Below are 19,299 nucleotides of genomic sequence, written 5' to 3' on the forward strand. Positions count from 1 at the left end.
AGCAGATAAGGAGTAACTGACAAGTTCCCCCTGTGGCTTCAGATAAAATTTGTCAAATTCGCTCACAGTACAAAAAAAAAAAATAGCAGACATCCCAGAAAGAGAGTGAATGCACATCGAGACAATGCACACTGCTCAATTTGTTAGAGGTCTGTGTGTCTGGAAATAAGAGCAGTCTAGGAATATATTTAGACACCTGATTTAGAATAACCTTTCTCCGTGAATGGGGGAGAGATCGCAGGAGTTTATTTCCCTTGACCATCTCACGAGACGAATGATCTCAATATTACGCTCTGCTGGAGCCGGAGGACTCGATCATGCATGCATGAATAAATTGCTAATGCTAACATACTGCCTAGGGGTAGGGCTGTGGGGGGTGGTGGGGTTGGGGGAGCTTGGGCTTTGAACTGAAGAAGTTTTCATTTTTCCTTCCCAGAGATTTTTATTTTCTGTTTTCTCTTCGTTTTCCGTGTGACAAGGTGGCTGAAAAATAAAGGGGAGTTTTCATTTTCCGATATGAAATATTGATATTCTCACGCCACGGGGGATAACAGGAAAGTGATGCTTATTGAGGGCCGTGCGTTGTTGTGAGACCTGCTTTATAAGGGACAAGCTGCGGTGTTTATGTCTTTTTTCCCCTCCCCCCGCACCAAAGTGACACGTCAGAATGAGCCGATCCTCTGCACGGCGTAAATAAAAGCTCGCCTGTGCTTTTTTTTCCCAGGTAGCAGAGCTCTGAAGTACCATGGAGATATTTCTGTCGTGAGAGTCTGACATGGTTATACTGAGGTTTCAATTTGCTTGCCGCCATCAAGGGCTTCCAGTGACCATTTTTATATAATGTATTAGAAAAGGAATATAGAGAAGGCAAAGCATATAGGCGAGATGATTACAGGCCATCTGGGATGAATGGGACTACCAAGGGTTTCTCGAGTGATTCGGAACGCACTTCTACATCTGCTGTGTGATTAATCAGAATGCGTTTCTGCATACAAAATCATGGCGGATTCTGATGTACAGGAAACACAAAACACCCCAGCATTGCTCCTCTCTGGCCATTTCATTGAAGCCACCATCTCAAATCTTGTAAAAATCATGTGGTGTGGCTGCCGATCGTGATACATCTAGCCTGCCCTTGAATGACCTAGGTCGTCTGTCATCGAGAGGTGACTCGTGGGAGTTTTACTTACACAAAAAATGTTCTGAGGGCAGAACAAAAAATGACTGGTTACAAACAACTAGAGGAGGCGGGACCAACCAATCAGATGTCTTGATCTCGCCTCCTCTAATGTCTTGGGCCCACTTCCTCTACAATCTGATTAGTTATCTCTCTGAACCAATCATTATTCCTTCTGCCCTCAAAACATTTTTCTATAAGTAAAACTCCCACGAGCCAAGAGGTGGCTTAGCTTTTCTCACCACTGTCGAGGGGTGATGTCACCCCTGATAATCAGCGGCCTCCGCTTAACCACCAGGCAACCAATCACCGATAAGCGGTACATTTATAGTGCACCTTGTAAACAAACCTCAGTTTTCACATGGCAAACACATCCTGCAAATTTATTTAAACTGCTTATTCTCCCCAGCCCATTTACATTTCATTATGCTTCCGTAATGCTAATATATGAAGTCATATTTTCCTTTAGAGCAGTAATCATGACATATTCACATACATATTAATTTCAGTAGCATTCCACGCTTTTAACAGTTCCAGTTATAATATTAATGTACTTAACTGGCTTGATGTTAGTGTTGACAAACAGGTTGAATATCCTGTTGTGGAAAGCTCTCAACATTTATTTGCTATGACATTTTTCCCTTTTTCCGTTTGAAATTGTATTTTAATCATTCTGAAGCATTTTAAAGGATAAATTCTTCATCTGTGTTTATGTACATCTTTAACGGATGTCTGTGTACATGGTATGTAAATGTATGCTTTATTCATTTTGTCATTTTTGGAAAATGTAAAAAAACACTTAATAACACTTAAAGCACCTTCAGACTGTGAGGGTCGGCGCCTGCCCGACTCTGCCCCTTTGTGTTCTCTTCCCTGTTCTGACTAGCAGGCGGCTGCTACCGTACTCCCGTAGCCCCAGTGAATTCTTCCTGCTCCCTGGACAACCGCGTAGCTCACTGACTTGCGCTTCGAGGCTCAAATCTCCAGTTACGGATTTGAAACTGGCCAGAAACCAGCCTCATCTGTTTTGTTTGTTACGGGTTTTCAGATTTCCCTAGTGTTTGTTACTGGTTCTTTGCTCCCCTGGTTTGGTTGGTCCTACTTATGTCTAATTTTTTTCCTCTTAGTCTTTCTTAGTGTAGTCAGTGTATGTTCCCTTGTCTCTAATCCTTCCCTGACTTGGTGATTGTTATATTTCCCGAGTCCTTGTGCTCATGTGTCCTTCTGTTCCTGCTCCTCTCTTGATTGGCTAATTCATCACTAGTTGCATCTGTCCCTTGTTTGCCCTGGTGTTCCTGTATATTTTAGTGCTCGCCTTTGTTTTACTTCTTAGTCAGTCATTGTGAGAAGTTACTCTGTGTGCTTGTGTTTACTGTTTGCCGTGAGCCCTGCTTGGTCTTCTAGTCCTGCTCCCTGTTTAGCCCAGATCCTTAGTTGTGTCACTTACTGTTTTCTTTAGTTTATTCTTATTTATCACAGTTTGTTTTTGACCCCTCGTGGTCCTTTTGTTTAGTATTTCTCCCCAGTCTGTTTTGTTTTCTTTAGTAAACTCCCATTTGTCTTTGAGCCGATTGTCACCTTTTTCCTGCCTGCACCATGCCGTGCCGTAACACATAATGCATTCATAATGGTTTACACTTACCTTTATAATGCCTTATGAAGGCATCTGTTGTACATTATAGATGAGGGCTTCATAGATCATTCGTAATGCATAATAAACATGGCTATAACATGTTATGGCTTTTTGTGGATATAGCCATGTTTATAATACTTCATGAATGCATTATGAAGGTATCTGTAATGCATTATGATGACTGCTTTAAGTAAAGTGTTACCAAAACGTCATATCAAAGACCTCTATGAAACATTTCAACAAACTATTACTAGAAACTAAAGAATCACAGAATGCCATTAACAGGAAGTCACGTTGACTCCGAGAACAACTTCATACGTATTCCTCTGGGAGTCAGACACAGAAAACAGGTGCTGGAGAAATAATGCATTAAAGGCTAAGCTGCGCAGGATGGGAGAACAGATTTGGAGATATTATGCTCAAAGGCTGACGCTCCTTAGAATGAGACTGGGAGAAGAGCTGTCTGTGGTAAAATATGAAAGTCAAAGTGTCGGTGAAAGCCCATGGCTTCTCCCTGATACCACCAACACCAGCTGACTCAAATGATCCATGACCGCTTTGTGGACACCTCTGATATAAATGCTGAGGGCTAGATGTTCAAGATCCAAGCACCCACCCCCTGGGCTGCGGGGGGGACGGGGGGACAGGGAGGATTTGTTATGTGGCTTTGCAGTGTCTGCTGCCGCTTTTCAGGGTGCCAGCTCTGCCCGCCCGTCCTTGTATTTTCTGCTGTTTTACAGAGGAGCAGCCTTGGGGGACCAAGACTCCATTTTGAAACGGACAGTTCATAATCACCTCTGCAAAGAGGGAACAGGATCAGAGTGAAAATGAAGCTGCTTCTTTTTTTTTTATAAGATGGCGACGAGGACGACAGTGTCAGGGACATCAGAGTGAGGCACACAGAGGAACAAGGAGGACCTCGGTCCCTCCCGCGAAGGCAGAAAGTGGGTGTTTTTGGAACATGTGAGAGGTGCCACCCACTGTGATGCATGCCACCCTTAAGCATACAACCGGACCGGGCGAACTGGAACTGCTCAGAGAAAACCGAGCCCCATTGGTGCGGTCCACCGGCTCAGACTCAATTCTGTGCTCCGGTACGTCGCTCCTATGGAATGACATGTTTCCTGGGGACAGGTTACCTGACCGAGCGCGGCCTAAGGTGTTGCAAGGAGTCCAGACAGAGGGACGGCGTGCCCAGCTTACTAACAGCACCTCTCTGAGGGTCACAGAAAACAATCCCTGATGGGTTGTTAACCTTTGGTTGGGTCACATGTGCGTGTACCAGGTGACTCATTTCAGCTCCCGAGGTTGGGTCAGATGTACGTGTGTACCAGTTGACTCATTTCAGCTCCCGAGGTTGGGTCACATGTGCGTGTATACCAGCTGACTCATTTCAGCTCCTGAGGTTGGGTCACATGTGCGTGTATACCAGCTGACTCATCTCAGCTCCCGAGGTTGGGTCACATGTGCGTGTGTACCAGGTGACTCATTTCAGCTCCCGAGGTTGGGTCACATGTGCGTGTGTATCAGGTGATTCATTTCAGCTCCCGAGGTTGGGTCATTTGTGCACGTGTACCAGGTGACTCATTTCAGCTACCGAGGTTAGGTCACATGTGCATGTGTACCAGGTGACTCATTTCAGCTACCGAGGTTGGGTCACATGTGTGTGTGGACCATGTAACACATAAGAGCATCAGTTTTTATGATCTCACCTCTTTGGTGGGCACAGAAGACTGACTTAGTCGAATGTGTCTAATGACCAGTCCCTAGCCGAGCCCCCTCTCTTAGCTAGAGCTGGGGGGCTGAAGGAGTCCTGTGTCCACAAGCCAATTGAGCCTGACAGTAATTAAACTCTAGCCGACGACGCTTGAAGGGGTGACTCGTATAATAGCCCTATGGTGAGACATTTCACACAGTGTGGAACACAACCTGCTGATGACTGATTTTCCCCACTCAAATTTGTTAGCGTCTCTGATCTGCACTTTATCTGTCTTCCTAGAAGGCTGATATGTGTATTTCTTTCTGATGCAGCGATAGAACAGTGTCACGATAAGATTTGCAAAGGAGGGTAATTATCATACAAACTCTGCCTTGTGTCTCGAGGAGCGAGTCCATTTATTTCAAAGGTGTGAATTGATTGCGGTGTCCTTTGAGCCATTTGCATTGCATTCATTAAGTGCCCCCACGCTGGAACATGAGGCTAAGGACGTATCGACTGCACATCGATCTTTCCCTCGGCGCGCGTGAGCAACGGAGCAATAGTCGCCTCGATTCAGGGATCCGCCCCCCCCCCCACCCGAGTTGTGGGACGGGAACGCGCATCCACTCCCAGTGAGCTTTTCCATGGATGTAGAAAGGTGGTCGAAAGCCCAGCTAAATCCTGGAGCATTCTGGCAGTTGGGTAGGAGGGTCCACCCAGGCAGAAAGTGCAGGTGGACGATTAGCAGACGCCCCTCAAAACCTTGATTCCCTGACCTGGCCTCCTTTGCCAGAATACTACGCACGGAGGTACCTGGCTGACTCACCGCTGCTGTGCCTTCACTCCAAATGTGGCCCTCTAGGTAAGTCTGGTGCTCCTTTCAATTTTTTTGGGGAAAGGGTGGAGCTAAAAAAAAAAAAGTTCACTACCAGCAAAGTCGACTGCCGTCGCTGCACCGAGCAGCACTTGGTCAGGAGCCCGCACCAGAACTCGGCCCCGCGATAGAACAAGCCGTGCACAGGGAGCCCCTCGGAATTCTAAGCGGTTGACTTTAAAAGCAGGTCATCACATTTGCATAACGCTGCATAACTATTTATAATGCTCATTAACAGACTCGTGAGTGCCTACTAATGTTTCAGAGTCCACGGTGGGATAGCCTTTTAATGATATGTGGTGCAGTATTAAATTTCCTCAGGAGCTTCTCACGCTGATGAACCCGTGATTGATGTGGATGTTCTGGCACAGGCGCCGGCGGCGTCTACAGGTTCTCCCGGGTTCTAAATGCACAGCCTCCGTTCTGTCACAGCCACACGCCCCGCACCGGCGAATGGTGGCATCCGTCTGACGCGCTGCCGGGCACGTTCCCGCCCGCCCGCTGACCTCCTGACAACAGATCCGTCACGGTGCCGGCAGGGTCGTCCTTGACGCTCCACCAGACCGCCTCTCCCAGGCGTGGCCGACGTGTCCCGGTGACGCCTCGTCCAGAGTGCCGATGAGTGATATTCATCTCCCAGCAGCCTTAGGAGTATCCCCCCTCCATCCCAGCATCATCATCACCACCACCATCATCATCATCATCATTATCAGTCACAGTCACGGCAACTTGTGCCCCTTGTCTCCAACATGAGCAACTGTTGGGCTGGCTATCCTTCAAGCCTTCTGCTTGCCCCACCCACACACACACACACACAGCACCAAAAACTTGTCATGGCGGTTACTGCAGACTTTCCAATTTGAAGGCTGCTGGCTCGGGTTCCGTAAAGGACTGTTGTACTTTCAGGCATAATACTTAATCTGGATTTGTCCAGTAGTTATATCCAGCTGTATAAAAGGGTCTAAAAAGCCCCAACCAAGCAGCATTTCTCTTTTAATACATTTTCTCAGGGAAGGACGCATGCCCCAGATTTGTTTTATATGCAAAGCAGGTTGATACAATATAACTCTCAGAATAAAGTTGATCAAAATGTGTTTGGGTGTAACTAAATAAAAATAAAAATCGCGTGTATAAACAAAAGGTCTGAAATAACGACAAGAGCACATTTCGGGCGATCATTGGGGTTTAACAGACATATTTTTTTCACGGCTTCACAGATGACAGCTCACTCCGGGCTGCTATTGTTCAGCGCAAATTGGACTGGAAGCATACATCCCGCGGTGAATTGGCTACGCAGGGTATATTCGCGGTCTCCGTAACGGGCCTTGCAGCAAATCCCATTAAACCCCCCCTTAATTGTGTCGTTAGGGTCCTTTCACTAAAACCCAAAGTACTTGTATACAACGGGAAGCATGCTATTACGAGGCCGGTCCGTTAGAGGCTCCTGCATAATCAACCGTGGAGCTCGGCTTCCCCGCCCCACATGACTTACGGTATGCTAGCCTTTGATTTAGCTTTATAGTCAGACGCAAGTTAGCGCCATCTTAATGCCCCCCGCTTCAACATGCCGCGAGATTTATTACAGAGAACTCACCACCCCCCCCCCCCTAAAAAAAAAAAGGTAATGCAAAGCTATTCCTGGGCAGCCTTGAACTCCATCTGATCCGCTCTTTATTATTGCGATCGCTTGAGAAACAAAAATACCGACGTCGGTGCACTTTTAAGGGGTAATTTCTCATCTTTCTGATGTTGGAGGTTGACAGTACTAGGAAAGAAAAAAGAGACTGTGAGTGAGTTTAATTTCATACAAAATGAAGACTGACGTTCTCATTCAATTATAGTCAGGGGGTTATTTTTGAAATCTGAACGCGCAAACGTATCAGCACGTAATTATTAAATTAATGTGCTCTCGTGCATTTGTATTGCATCGGAATCTATTGTTTGTTCAATAATCAAGTCCATATTTCCTTTTTTTGTTGTTGTTGTTCAAAGCATAATTATTATGCTAATCTACTATTTGCATTTAACAGTAAATGTCCGACCTTATTAAACGTTAGGTCTTAAACAGCACATCGACTATAAGAGGATTGTGTTCACTTGCAGACAGTTGCTTTGTTTTATTGCTGGTTGTTGATTTCTAAATTATACTTTTTAGGTCCTGAACATGTAAAGATCGTAAACGTACATGTAAAAAAAAAAAAATCAAACAATACCTTTCAAACTTGAAGCACGTGATAAATAGTGGCAGATGAAATTGATTTCTTCACGTAGCAGAAGGGCGTTTTAATTGACTTCCAGGTTGCACTCAGACCCAGATGTAGCCTATAACCGGTGTTTAAATTCATTAGTCAATACACACCCCTGCTGTCCAGTGCAATGACTTTTATTAGCTGATATACCCCTAGAGGTATTGTTGGGAAACTTTTGATAGTAAACGATGATTACCTATAGCCACAATGTTTTACCTGATTCGTATGTGTTTATTTATAATTAAACGTACATCAGAACGTATTTCAGGTTTAATCAAAATGTTTTTTATCCTTTGATTTACAACGGGGGGATGATAATGCTTTCGGCATAGTAAAACTCTCATACGTCTGTCAAACCGGTGGTATTTAATATATAGTTTCTTTTTCTATATATTTGCCGTTTTTTTGTTGACTGTAGGCTAAATCAATAGCCCCGTTCTGTTTAATTTCCCCCATTCCGACCTGTAGTTTGCCTATTTCAGTAAAATTCAACGGAACACCTGACCCATTAATATCAGTAAGTAAAGCTGAATATTATTATTAATTCGGGAGAGTGATTTAAGGCGGCTCGTTTCCGTCGCGTTGTCGGTGTTTCTGGACACGCGTAAGAAGTAAAAAAGCGCACTTTCCACATCCTACCAGAAACAGCGCAGGCGCGCTGTCTGCCATTATGAATTTACAAATCAAAGTAGCACATTCTGAAACTATCTAAAGCACATTTTAACTCCAATGTCACGCTTCTTATTGCGTTGATAAAAGTACCGCATTGCCTCCGAAGGACGGGTAATGCCACAAAAATGTACTTATTTCACCACAATGTACCGCTTGTATCGGCTTAATGGGATGCAAAAATGGCTTGGAGCTGACAAAATGAGGGGTTTTGGTTGCAAAGGATGGAAATTATATGAATTTTAGTGTTTCGCGTTAATTAAAAAATATATATAAAGTCCCCACAAATATCTGCCGAAGTAGGTCATTGAGATTTAACAAGTTTTGCGGGGCTTTTGTTGAAAATGGTAGAATGGTAGTATAATAACTGTGAAAGACTTATCTAGACCATAAAGGTGGTCACGAAGAGGATTTCTGTTCTCCAGGCGGCTAGTAGATGCAACTTTGAGTTCACAAGGTGGTGCGCTGCATTTCTTCATATAGGCCTAGATATTAAAGAAAGCATTCAATTACACCCTTTCTCCCGGGAGTATGCATATGAAAGTAATCAGTAAATAGAAAAGGTAATTATTTGTCTAAAAGTCACCGCCGCTGTACCTATAAGCACTTTATCAAAATAAGCTCAAATTTCATATTACATTATGTAGATAGTTCATTAGCGGCTAAATTATTCAGTTAATTTGTATAAAGTAAATTGGTTCATTTGCTTTCGGAATATTTTATTGGCCTTGTCAAAATATAACAAGTTAAGTTTGGTCAAACACAAATGTGAGAGTCCTACTAATTTGTGCATGTGCTTATCCCTATAAGTCTCTGTTGGCCATTATAATTGAACGTTACAATTAAGTCCCAGTTCATTGTCAGTAGTGACTTAAATATATACATGACATTTTCTGTTTAATTGGGAAACAGTTTTTTGTTTCTACTGATATAAATAATATGATTAGAATACGTTATTCCGTATGAAATTAATGTATATTTTTATTGGAGTCATTTAAACAGTTCCGGTGCATTATTAAAATGTTAATTAAATGTTTCAATGTAACTACCTACAGGTAGTACATATTCCCCTACCGCAAATTTACAAAAGCAACTCCTGTCTTTCCTGAATGGAAAGTACCTTTTCCCCTCAACATTTGCCAAACTTTGGTTTTCAGTGAACTCCATTTAGAGCCGACGTATTAAAACGTGCCCTTGATGTACCTTAATCCGGAAGCCATTCACAGGTCGTCAGTACATTAATTATTAATATCTAATTCAATGTCAGGTCTATCCCTAATTAGTTGTGTTAGTAAGTCAGTCGTAAAATATCATTTTAAAAATCGTAATGTGGCGCACGTGGTCATTAACTTTGCGTTGACCCTTAACAGAGCAGGAGTGCTGTCCGGATCATTTTCCCAGTTGCCAAGGTGGGATCGTAAAGCGCTTGGATCCGCAAAGCCGTGGGGCGTTGATTGGCGGGTCAGAGGGGAGACTCTCCATTGTGCCTTCGGGGACGTACTTTGCCATAGTGGTTGGAGCCAGAATGAACTACGCTTCAAGTATGACGTAAAACGCCCAGGTTTCCAGGTGTCCTTGGAACAGGCTGTCTGCCAAGCAAATAAATAGAGCCGATAATGAGCCCCTGTCCGTCACACGTGGACGCCTGTCCCTCTCGGTGTTAATGGTAGCGTTTCGCTCCTGGGCTTCCCGGACCCCCTACTGGTAACAGTGGGTGTGTTGTACCACAACAGGTTGACATGAGCACAGTCGCCCGTGGCTGCAATGCAGACTCCTATAGCACCTCCGCCGTACGAAATTCCTCATCCAACTTGAAAGATAAAGGGTGGAAATTATTACCCCCCAAAATGGAATAACTTGTAAAATGATATTGGGGATTTGTTCTCTAAAGCAACAATTTATTCGTTTCAATCTGGAATCGGTCATTTATGATTCTTTCAGATGTTTTTTCCCCCCAAAACAGTCACTGGAACTGGCCTATTAACAGCGTTGCAGATGTTCCCCGGCATTTTTATAGTGAACATAAAAACAAAGGAGTTATGTGGCTGGAAAGGGAGTTTCGGTAACTTGGAGTTTAATGGAGGGATCGCACCTGTAGCCTACATCTGGGCCGTTGTTGACCTCATATTTATGGGAAATAGATGCACGCGGTTTTCCTGCGGATTCTTCGCCCCAGAATCCCACTGAGTTGATGGAAAATAGTTATGAAAAGCGGCCCGTTGATTCTTTTAGATGACCATTAAATACACAAAAGTATTAAAAAGTACACAAGTGAAAAGTCATTAGCCCAGTACGTTTGAAACTGATATGGTGTACATATTTTTATCTCTGCTATAAAAAGCAGTGATATGTTATACTGTGAATCCGATTATAAAATGTCGCTGTATGTTCCAAAGTATAAATTAAACTATGTTCACCGCATTGTTTATCAACTTCAATCGCCATAAATCCTTGCGGGTGAATTCATCTTTTTCTCTATCCACAAGAGGGCAGTATAATTCTGTAAAAATGTAGGGGGGGGGATCCATAAAATGTGCTGTTGATGCATTAGTTTTTTTGTGCGGGGTTGGGGTGGGGGTTAAGACTCAATCGTACAAAGCTATTGAAAAACTGCTTTGCAACTAACTTATCGTAATCTGAATTCTGATGCGTTACTTTAAAGGTCATAACTCCAATTATACATCTATTCACCTTGGGTGGTGTGAGTCACGCAAATGGTTTTAACATCCCTGATACCGTGTTAAAATAAGAAACTGTCAAATCGGTCGGCGCAACAGTAATGAAACAGTAATTTTCTCGCCCAGCTTCTCGCCTCCCATAAACATATCATTTCAGGCTCCGCTTCGGCGTTCTTCCCGGCAGCCACTCATCTAAACGCTACTGTGGGTTTTGCACCCTTGTTCTTCGGGCCTTTGTCTCGCTTTTCGGTGTGTTGTCTCAGCTACGACGAGCGAAACCCAAATCTATTTGGCTCTAACCAGCCTTGACTAACTGGAAGCCGGGCTTTGATATATATGGATTTTAAGAAATATAGTGAACGGGAAATGCAAATAATTGTCATTTACCAAGCCGGGAAACTTGCCTACCCTTTATTTTTAGTAATATGAACCCTATAACACCAGGAAGTCTGGATATATGTAGAGTGTTCTCTGCAGCATAAATTTACACTAAATGCTGTTGGGCTCCTGACATGACTAAGCAGAAACCAAAACTTTATAAACACCCTGTAGAAAAAAATCCACCGTCTGCCCGCCTATAGAGCTCACTTACCTCATGAATAGATACAGTGAAAAGACATAAAGGGATAAAGGAAGTTACACATCAAACAAAAAAGAAATAAAAGACATCTGACCTTTATCTGCCCAGAGCACTAAGCAACATTCCACTGCATAATACGGAACAAACAGACGCCTCTGCGTTACCGATGCCAGCCTGTCCGCTAAAGCCCGTCACCGCGGCGGAGCCTCGCTCCCATTCGCTATCGCAAAGCACCCCGTCACCGCGGCCTTTTTATCCATTAGGACTGAAACCACACGCTGGTGAAAAATCCCTGCGCAGAAAGTAGAATATCATTGTAGAATATTAAGTTTATTGTTATAGAAGCATGCAGTTAGCACAGTTTCAATTATGCTTGTTCACATATAGAAGGCTAGGTGGCACGTAAACTTGGCACAGTACGTGATATCAACATGTTCTCTTTCAGCATTAATTAACGAAGTAATTAATGATGAATTATAAGCATTTATTTGAAGAGTGGATTCTTAATCCTTTCACTCAGGATACCGGCATGTCCGACGCTGTGTGTAACGCACTCTGGATGGGTAGGGATCCACTAAAGTCAAGATAAGTTCAACACGCTGTTTTACCTTCAAAGTGAGAGTGGTAAGATATTGAAAGCCTCGGCACTGACACGCCATTTTTAACATAATCATGTGAAGTTTCATTGTTAAAGTGTTCGGTGCTTTATAATTCTAATTGATTTTGTTCACTTCCCAGGAGTTAGCCTCTGGGTGTGGATTGTTTGTAGAGTGTTTTTTCCGCGTCGGAAACCTGCAGAGAGATGCTACCACAGCCCCGCACTTCCCTGCGTCTCAGCTTCTGGCCGACGACTTGTTCTGGGCGATGATCTGGGCGTACTGTCTTCCAGAGCGATACGGCGTCCGTGTCAGCCTGGGATGAGCGAAATCCACGTGATAAAGGCCAAATCGAACCCGATACCCATCTGCCCACTCGAAGTTGTCCAATAGGGACCAGGCAAAATAACCCCTAACGTCGGCGCCTTCCTCGTGGATGGCTGGAAAACAAAAAAGCCATCATTTAGCCAGGTATTTATAATCGCTTTTTAAAAATCTTTAATCTTAAAAATACGCTGATGCACAAATGATCCATGACGAGACTGTTTCATACCGTGCATCGAATCTCGGCTAAAAGAGGCCGTCTTATGCTCATTTTCACTGTTCAGAATTTTATTTTTGGGATCTACTAGAACAGATTTACGTGCTTCGTTGTTCCAAAAACACATTGTTTTTCCTCATACCGTACATCTCAATTCACTCTGCCTGAAATGCACTATTAGACCTTTAAGTCCCACCCCCAATGAGCCCAGTGTGCTCTGATTGGACAGCTTGCCCTACATGTTCCGCCCCTGTATTGCAGTCTGCAGACAGATCCGTGCAGGTAAGCGGCCAATAAGGGTTGTGTTATGAGGTGACCTCACCATGTCACGGAAGTAAGGGTTCAAATTAGAGAAGAGTGATTTCTGTGGTGAGAGTTACTCCCTTTGTGTAGTTTTTGCCTCAGGACTTTGAAGATCATTTACCTGCAAATAAAGCTAAATAACACATTAAAGAAAAAGGGAAAACCGGAAAAGTATAATAGTGACTCTTTAAATTATATAATGGACCTTCTTCCTAGAATATTCTACAACTTTAATACAACAAACAAACAAAATGGGGGCTAACACTACTATCCATCCATCCATCCATTTTTCAAACCACTTTTTGCTACTGGGTCACGGGGGGTCCGGAGCCTATCCTGGAAGCAATGGCACAAGGCAGGGAACAACCCAGGATGGGGGGCCAGCCCATCGCAGGGCACACTCACACACCATTCACTCACACATGCACACCTATGAGCAATTTAGCAAGTCCAATTAGCCTCAGCGTGTCTTTGGACTGTGGAGGGAAACCGGAGTACCCGGAGGAAACCCCACGATGACATGTTGAGAACATGCAAAATCCACACACATGTAACCCAGGTGGAGACTCGAACCCGGGTCCCAGAGGTGTGAGGCAACAGTGCTAACCACTGCACCACCATGCCACCCCTAACACTACTATTTATATTATAATAGAATATATATAGTTATATATAACATAATATGATATATCCATCCATCCATTTTCCAAACCGCTTATCCTATTGGGTCGCGGGGGGTCCGGAGCCTATCCCGGAATCAATGGGCACGAGGCAGGGAACAACCCAGGATAGGGGGCCAGCCCATCGCAGGGCACACTCACACACCATTCACTCACACATGCACACCTATGGGCAATTCAGCAACTCCAATTAGCCTCAGCATGTTTTTGGACTGTGGGGGGAAACCGGAGTACCCGGAGGAAACCCCACGACGACATGGGGAGAACATGCAAACTCCGCACACATGTGACCCAGGTGGAGACTTGAACCCGGGTCCCAGAGGTGTGAGGCAACAGTGCTAACCACTGCACCACCATGCCACCCCTAACACTACTATTTATATTATAATAGAATATATATAGTTATATATAACATAGTATGATATATCATTTAATGATATCTGTGGTATTTGCCTCACTAGCTGTCAACCTTGCAGAATTTCCGGGAATCGCGGCAGCTCTGTCATAGCGAACCTTTGGAGACCTGCAGCAGTGTGTCTCGGAGGAAGCGGCAGCGTTGGGCGTCCTCAATCTCCACCAGCCCCACCTGGGAGAAGCCGTTCTCCGTGATGTAGACTGTCGGGTTGCCGAACTTGTCCTGCACAACCAACGAGAGAGCTGAGAGCACCTTGGCTTTGGGTGAGCCGCCGTCGGCAAGGTCGCGAAAAGCTTTAAACGGATCTGCCAATTCAGCGGCGCTTAATGGAGGAACTGAAGGTTAACTGAGTGAAAGCTGGCGAGGACACAAGACGCGGAACCATAATAAATAAAAGCAAATACATTGCCAGGATATAAAAATAATAATTCAGCTAGAATGTTACCTTAATGTACTATTTTGTGATCTGCTGGTTTTGTCCCTTTTCATTTTTACACAAATAAAGGCAGGAAGTAGATGGAGACAGTCAGCAATAGTCCATAAATTGATCATACCTTAATGTACTTTAGCAACTTGCGTAAGCCTTCTGGGAATACAGCCAACCAAGAATTGCCACACACGGGCCAGGCTGGATCGACGTCCTGCTCCACCTCCAGATCACCTTCGAACCCAATCTTCGCCGGGCCGCTCCCAGGCTGCACTCGGCGGGAGGTGTAGTAATTTAAAGCGAAGAAGTCTGCAGTTCCCAGGATGCACGGTTCCTCCTTCGAGAACGTAGGCAGCCGGGAAGATGGCAGACCCCGGGCTTGGCTCGCGGCTTCGACCCGAGCCTTCATCTCTGGTGGGTAGTCCCCGTTTACGAAGATGGGCCAGGCGAACCAGCCAAGCACAAAAGCCATGTAGCGCTCCACAGCGGCGACGTCCAGGGCACTGCCGGGATCGTGAGCCTCGGCCCAGTCACTGAACAGCGCCAGAGACACCTGTCCCCCCTGAGCCAGCCTGTAGAGGGCGTCGTAACTGTGCCAGGCCCTGGCGTGCGCCCGCAGCATGTTGTGACCCGCCAGGTATAGGGAAACGCCAGGCTGGCCGAGCCCCGGTGCGTGGCATCCGTCCTCGTGGCCAAGCTTGGCGTAAATGTAGGGCTCGTTGATGGTGAGCCACAGCTTCACGCGGTCGCCGAAGGTCTGGAAGCAGAACTTGGCGTAGCTGTCGAAGAGGTCTGCGATTTGTGGCGACTGCCAGCCCCCCTGGGCCTGCAGGGCTTGCGGAAGGTCAAAGTGATGGAGCGTCACCATGGGAGAGACGCCGTTGGCCAGCAAATCATTGATCACACGGTTGTAGTAACTCACACCTGTTAAACCACAAAAGGAAGGATCCAGTTCCCACCTCGCTGAAGTACGGAAAAGCTTGTTTTATTTATGAATAACCCTGCAACATGTGACTTGAAATAAAATGAAATGATACTTTATTTAGCGGGAGTGTGGCTCAGTGGGCTAAACCTTTGTGCTTGTAATCAGAAAGTCACTGGGTCAAGCCCTGCCTCAGCATGTCTGTGGACCATTGAGCAAGGCTCTTAACCCCCAGCTCCCTGGGCACTGCAATGGGTGGCTGCCCTTCACTGCCAAGCTTGCCCTCACACCTGGAGAGCAAGGTGGGGTAGGCAAAAAGAAAACTTCCCCACAGGGATTAATAAAGTGCATTCATCTTTCACGGCTTGCTCTCCGCTGAGACGTACTCACACAGGTGTGAGTAAAGCTGCAGGCCCAAGCACAGGGTCAGCCATATATCTGACACCCCTGGAGTGTTTTCTGGGGGGTTGAGGGCTTAGCTCAAGGGTCCAACAGCGATGTGATTATTTGGCTTAAGACGGCATCCAAACTGCGAAGCCACAGACCACCCCACTTATAACAACTGCGGGTGTTTTATCTCGGCATAGTGTCGTGTAGCATTCTGCTCTGAACTGTCTTTAATTATATCCTGCAAAGGCAGGAGCTTGTTCCTATATCCCTGACAGTTACAGTTTCTCTGACTTCACTCTTTGCGTGTTAGGAAGCGTAAAAGTGGCTCGTAGTGATGTCATAGAGCGATGGACCTTTCTGGTTGATGTGTCTCGTCGTCCCATCCGGCAGCAGTCGGGACCATGATAGTGACAGGCGGTAATGAGTCAGTCCCAACTGCTGTATACATTTCAGATCCTCTTCCCAGAGGTGATAGCTGTCACATGCTACATCTCCGCTCTGGTCCTGAAACACCTTCCCTTTCTTATGGCAGAAAGTGTCCCAAATGCTAGGCCCTCTGCCATCTGCATCCCAGCCACCTGTAAGAGGAAAATTGGGGGGAGACCGATTGTCCGGGCCAGATCAATTGCAGAAATGATGACGGTTTAATCTTGTGCTATCGCTTTGTGATCAGTGGGAGGAGATAATGATGATAGATTGGTGTGTGAGTGACAGAAATGTGTCAGTGTCTCTTTACAAAAATGAAGTTTAAATGGACCAGTTGTATTGAGGAAGTTACCGTGTCAGAAAAACAAGTACCAATTTGTACCTTCGAGGGAATAATTACTTCACGTCACGGGGGCTGTACCCTCAAGGGTCTAATTTAAAGTGGATAAATGGATTGCGAGGAACATTGTTCTACCAGTGGGGGGTACATTAATGTTGTATGTACCATAGGGGACTAAACTATACCAGGGCTGAACGCAGTTTTCTGGCAGTGTATAGCGATGAACTTTGGTTCAGCAGAAGTGATAAGATATCTTTTGATGCACAGCATACTACTTTTAAATAAATGTTTCGATTCACGTATTTACCTAGCGCATTATGTAAAAAATACTGACTCCTGCTTTCAGGTAATTAAATACAAATTGGCTATTAATCAATAAAAGCTACATACCTTCAATCTGATATGCTGAGGTCGCTGCACCCCACGCAAAGTTGCTTGGCATGATAATATCTTGGTCATCGGCAAGCATTTTCGGTATGAGGGATTTTCTGACAGTTGTGTAAGTAAATTTGGTGTCACTGTGCCAGTCCAAGCTGATATGCACGTGCGCACACTAGAACACCTCGAAAAGACTGGAACCCCAACGTCATCAAATCCTGCCGTGGTCTGCATTCTCAGCCTTCGCTTAAGCCACTCCCCTCATATAGTGACGTTACTTATTAGACGTTTACCTTCTTAAAAGGAATATCTCCCACGTTATTAATCAACAGTATACTCGGGGTTTAGAAGATGTAATGAAAAAGGGGGAAAGTCCAGGTTCAGAAATTGCAAATCTAGCCCAAGATTTAGTTCCAACCAGTCAGTTGAACAAAAGAGTCACATTCGCAAAGCAATCAACAGGTTGGTTGAAACAAAACCTTGGTCTGGATTTCTACTTTCTGAACCTGGATTTTTCACCTGTGTGTAAGAATGGGACGGCGTTTATTTTCAAACATTTAAGCATGCATTTTGTTTATGGTGTTTATTTGATTAAAAATGTAATACAGATAACTGGCTTATATCTGGGGTCGATATTTCGTGTCGATTATCGTTTGAGAACGTGATTAACGTTGGTTAACAATAAACGATTATTCGAGCATTAGCGATCAGTCTGCATCCGAATGAATCTGCTGATCAGTATACAGTGATCTTCTCCCCCCGCTCACTAACCTCTAGTGTAAATAAGGGCGAGTTATCCACATTCTTTGGGGTGAAGTACATTGATAAGAGCACCACATTCATAGGGGCGCCGTTCTGCACAACTGAACCTCCGTGTAACCTGGGAATTTGCTGCATGTTTGCTATGGCTGTACTGGGTTTACTTGAAACAAACATTGAACTTCATATGACTCCACAGATACCCTGGCGCCAGGAAGATGGTTGGTATGGTTTTGTCATATGGCATTTTATTGGCGGAACTGAATACTCCAGCGAACGTGAAATACGCCTTATTTCGCCACTGGCTGGACTAGTTATGGTTTTATGTGTCTGCAGATTGCAGCGACATCATCCTCGATATTTGTAGTTTTTTGGGCAGCTAATGGATGTTTTACGTCTGTGTCCCTGTCTTGGTTTCTTGTCGCAAACGTTGCTTTTAGGAATTATTTGTCAATAAACTGTTTCTCATACGTCGTATGTCTTTCTCCTGATGTGAGTTATTCATTGGTCTTTTTAATCTTTACAGGAAATGATAACGTGACAGATTGCGATCCTGTGTTGCGTCTCCACTCGATGGTCAGACGAAAACACTTTTCTTTTTCAGGATCTCCTGTCTTCTGTAACCTGATTACACACCTTATTTCAGGTACCTCAGAAGCTTTCCCGAAACCTAAAAGCAAATTGTGACTAATGGAAAAAAAATGCTGTGCAGCCGCGGGACAGACGTTACCAATAACCATGAAAGTACTCAGGGCTAATGGCACTTAATGGGGACGCACTCAGATGGCTCGACGATAACAGAAATGAAAAGAATGACAGCCCGTAGGCAACCCGAACTTGAAATGTGTCCCCCCCATTTATGCCGTGGTAGCTCGGTAAATGTCCTGTAAGAATAATACAGAAATGGATTCAAACACAGTCCCATGGTCGAGTCTGACAAGACCGGCTTCCTTTTCTGGAAATAATGTTTTTCTGAAGGAACCTGAAAATACGAAATTGGCCCAGATGGACATGGGCATTATAAAGGCATTTTAAAATACGATTACAGGAAACTTACTCTGAGAGGACAGTTTCAAAGATGGTCATAAATGAATATGACTGTACATTTTTTACAGATTGGATGCTTGAATCTCATTGTTCATTGCTCAGTATGTATTTTGTATGAATTTGCTAAACCTGGAAGCCTACCGATAGGTCCCTGTCGGTAGAGTGGGAGCAAATTTTGAACTTGGTGAGTTTTATTACTTGGACATGAACAGACTTCTGGGGGGGGGGTCAAACCATGGCTACTTGTCTGGCAGTTCGCCCACAAATGACGCACAAATTATTCTGCTAAATCAGGACCACAGATTGAGTAAAAATGCCTTTGCGACTGACAGTATCACTGATACTTAAACCTTTTTAATGCCAGACATATGGTATAGTTACTGTGTTAAAATGATAATTACGGGTAAAGGGTGTATACGCATGCGTGTATTTGTGCAGACATCCGACACACCTGTAGGAGGCGCGTGCGCAGTGGTTTTTCGAGACCAGCAGCACGATTGATGTATTTTATTACAC

At 44.6% G+C, this 19,299-nt stretch overlaps 1 protein-coding gene and 1 long non-coding RNA gene across 2 annotated transcripts; one reads left to right on the top strand and one right to left on the bottom strand.

Annotated features, from left to right (window-relative positions):
• Positions 1 to 11,870: 11,870 nt before the first annotated feature.
• On the bottom strand, positions 11,871 to 17,457 carry gba3 (glucosidase, beta, acid 3). Its single transcript, XM_048969787.1, has 5 exons — positions 16,990 to 17,457; positions 16,187 to 16,411; positions 14,649 to 15,445; positions 14,193 to 14,316; positions 11,871 to 12,595 (listed from the first exon to the last, which is right to left on the bottom strand). Exons 1-5 carry the CDS (start codon positions 17,066 to 17,068, stop codon positions 12,393 to 12,395), a joined length of 1,428 nt encoding a protein of 475 aa, XP_048825744.1. The 5' UTR covers positions 17,069 to 17,457; the 3' UTR covers positions 11,871 to 12,392.
• On the top strand, positions 12,496 to 14,779 carry LOC125704365 (uncharacterized). The gene is made up of 3 exons (XR_007381100.1): positions 12,496 to 12,626; positions 14,156 to 14,357; positions 14,664 to 14,779. It is a non-coding gene; the product is annotated as an uncharacterized LOC125704365 (long non-coding RNA).
• Positions 17,458 to 19,299: the final 1,842 nt, after the last annotated feature.

This window comes from Brienomyrus brachyistius, chromosome 12, assembly GCF_023856365.1.
Source record: "Brienomyrus brachyistius isolate T26 chromosome 12, BBRACH_0.4, whole genome shotgun sequence".
Lineage (NCBI taxonomy): Eukaryota > Metazoa > Chordata > Actinopteri > Osteoglossiformes > Mormyridae > Brienomyrus > Brienomyrus brachyistius.

Bases quoted from the DNA above. Each gene is read 5' to 3' on its own strand.
- gba3 (XM_048969787.1), bottom strand. From the start codon at position 17,068: ATGCTTGCCGATGACCAAGATATTATCATGCCAAGCAACTTTGCGTGG. The intron at 14,317-14,648 runs GTATGATCAATT...TTGGTTGTGCAG, and splicing joins AGTTGCTAAAGTACATTAAG to GACAAGTTCGGCAACCCGAC. The intron at 12,596-14,192 runs GTTCGCTATGAC...TTTGTTTTCCAG, and splicing joins ACTGCTGCAGGTCTCCAAAG to CCATCCACGAGGAAGGCGCC.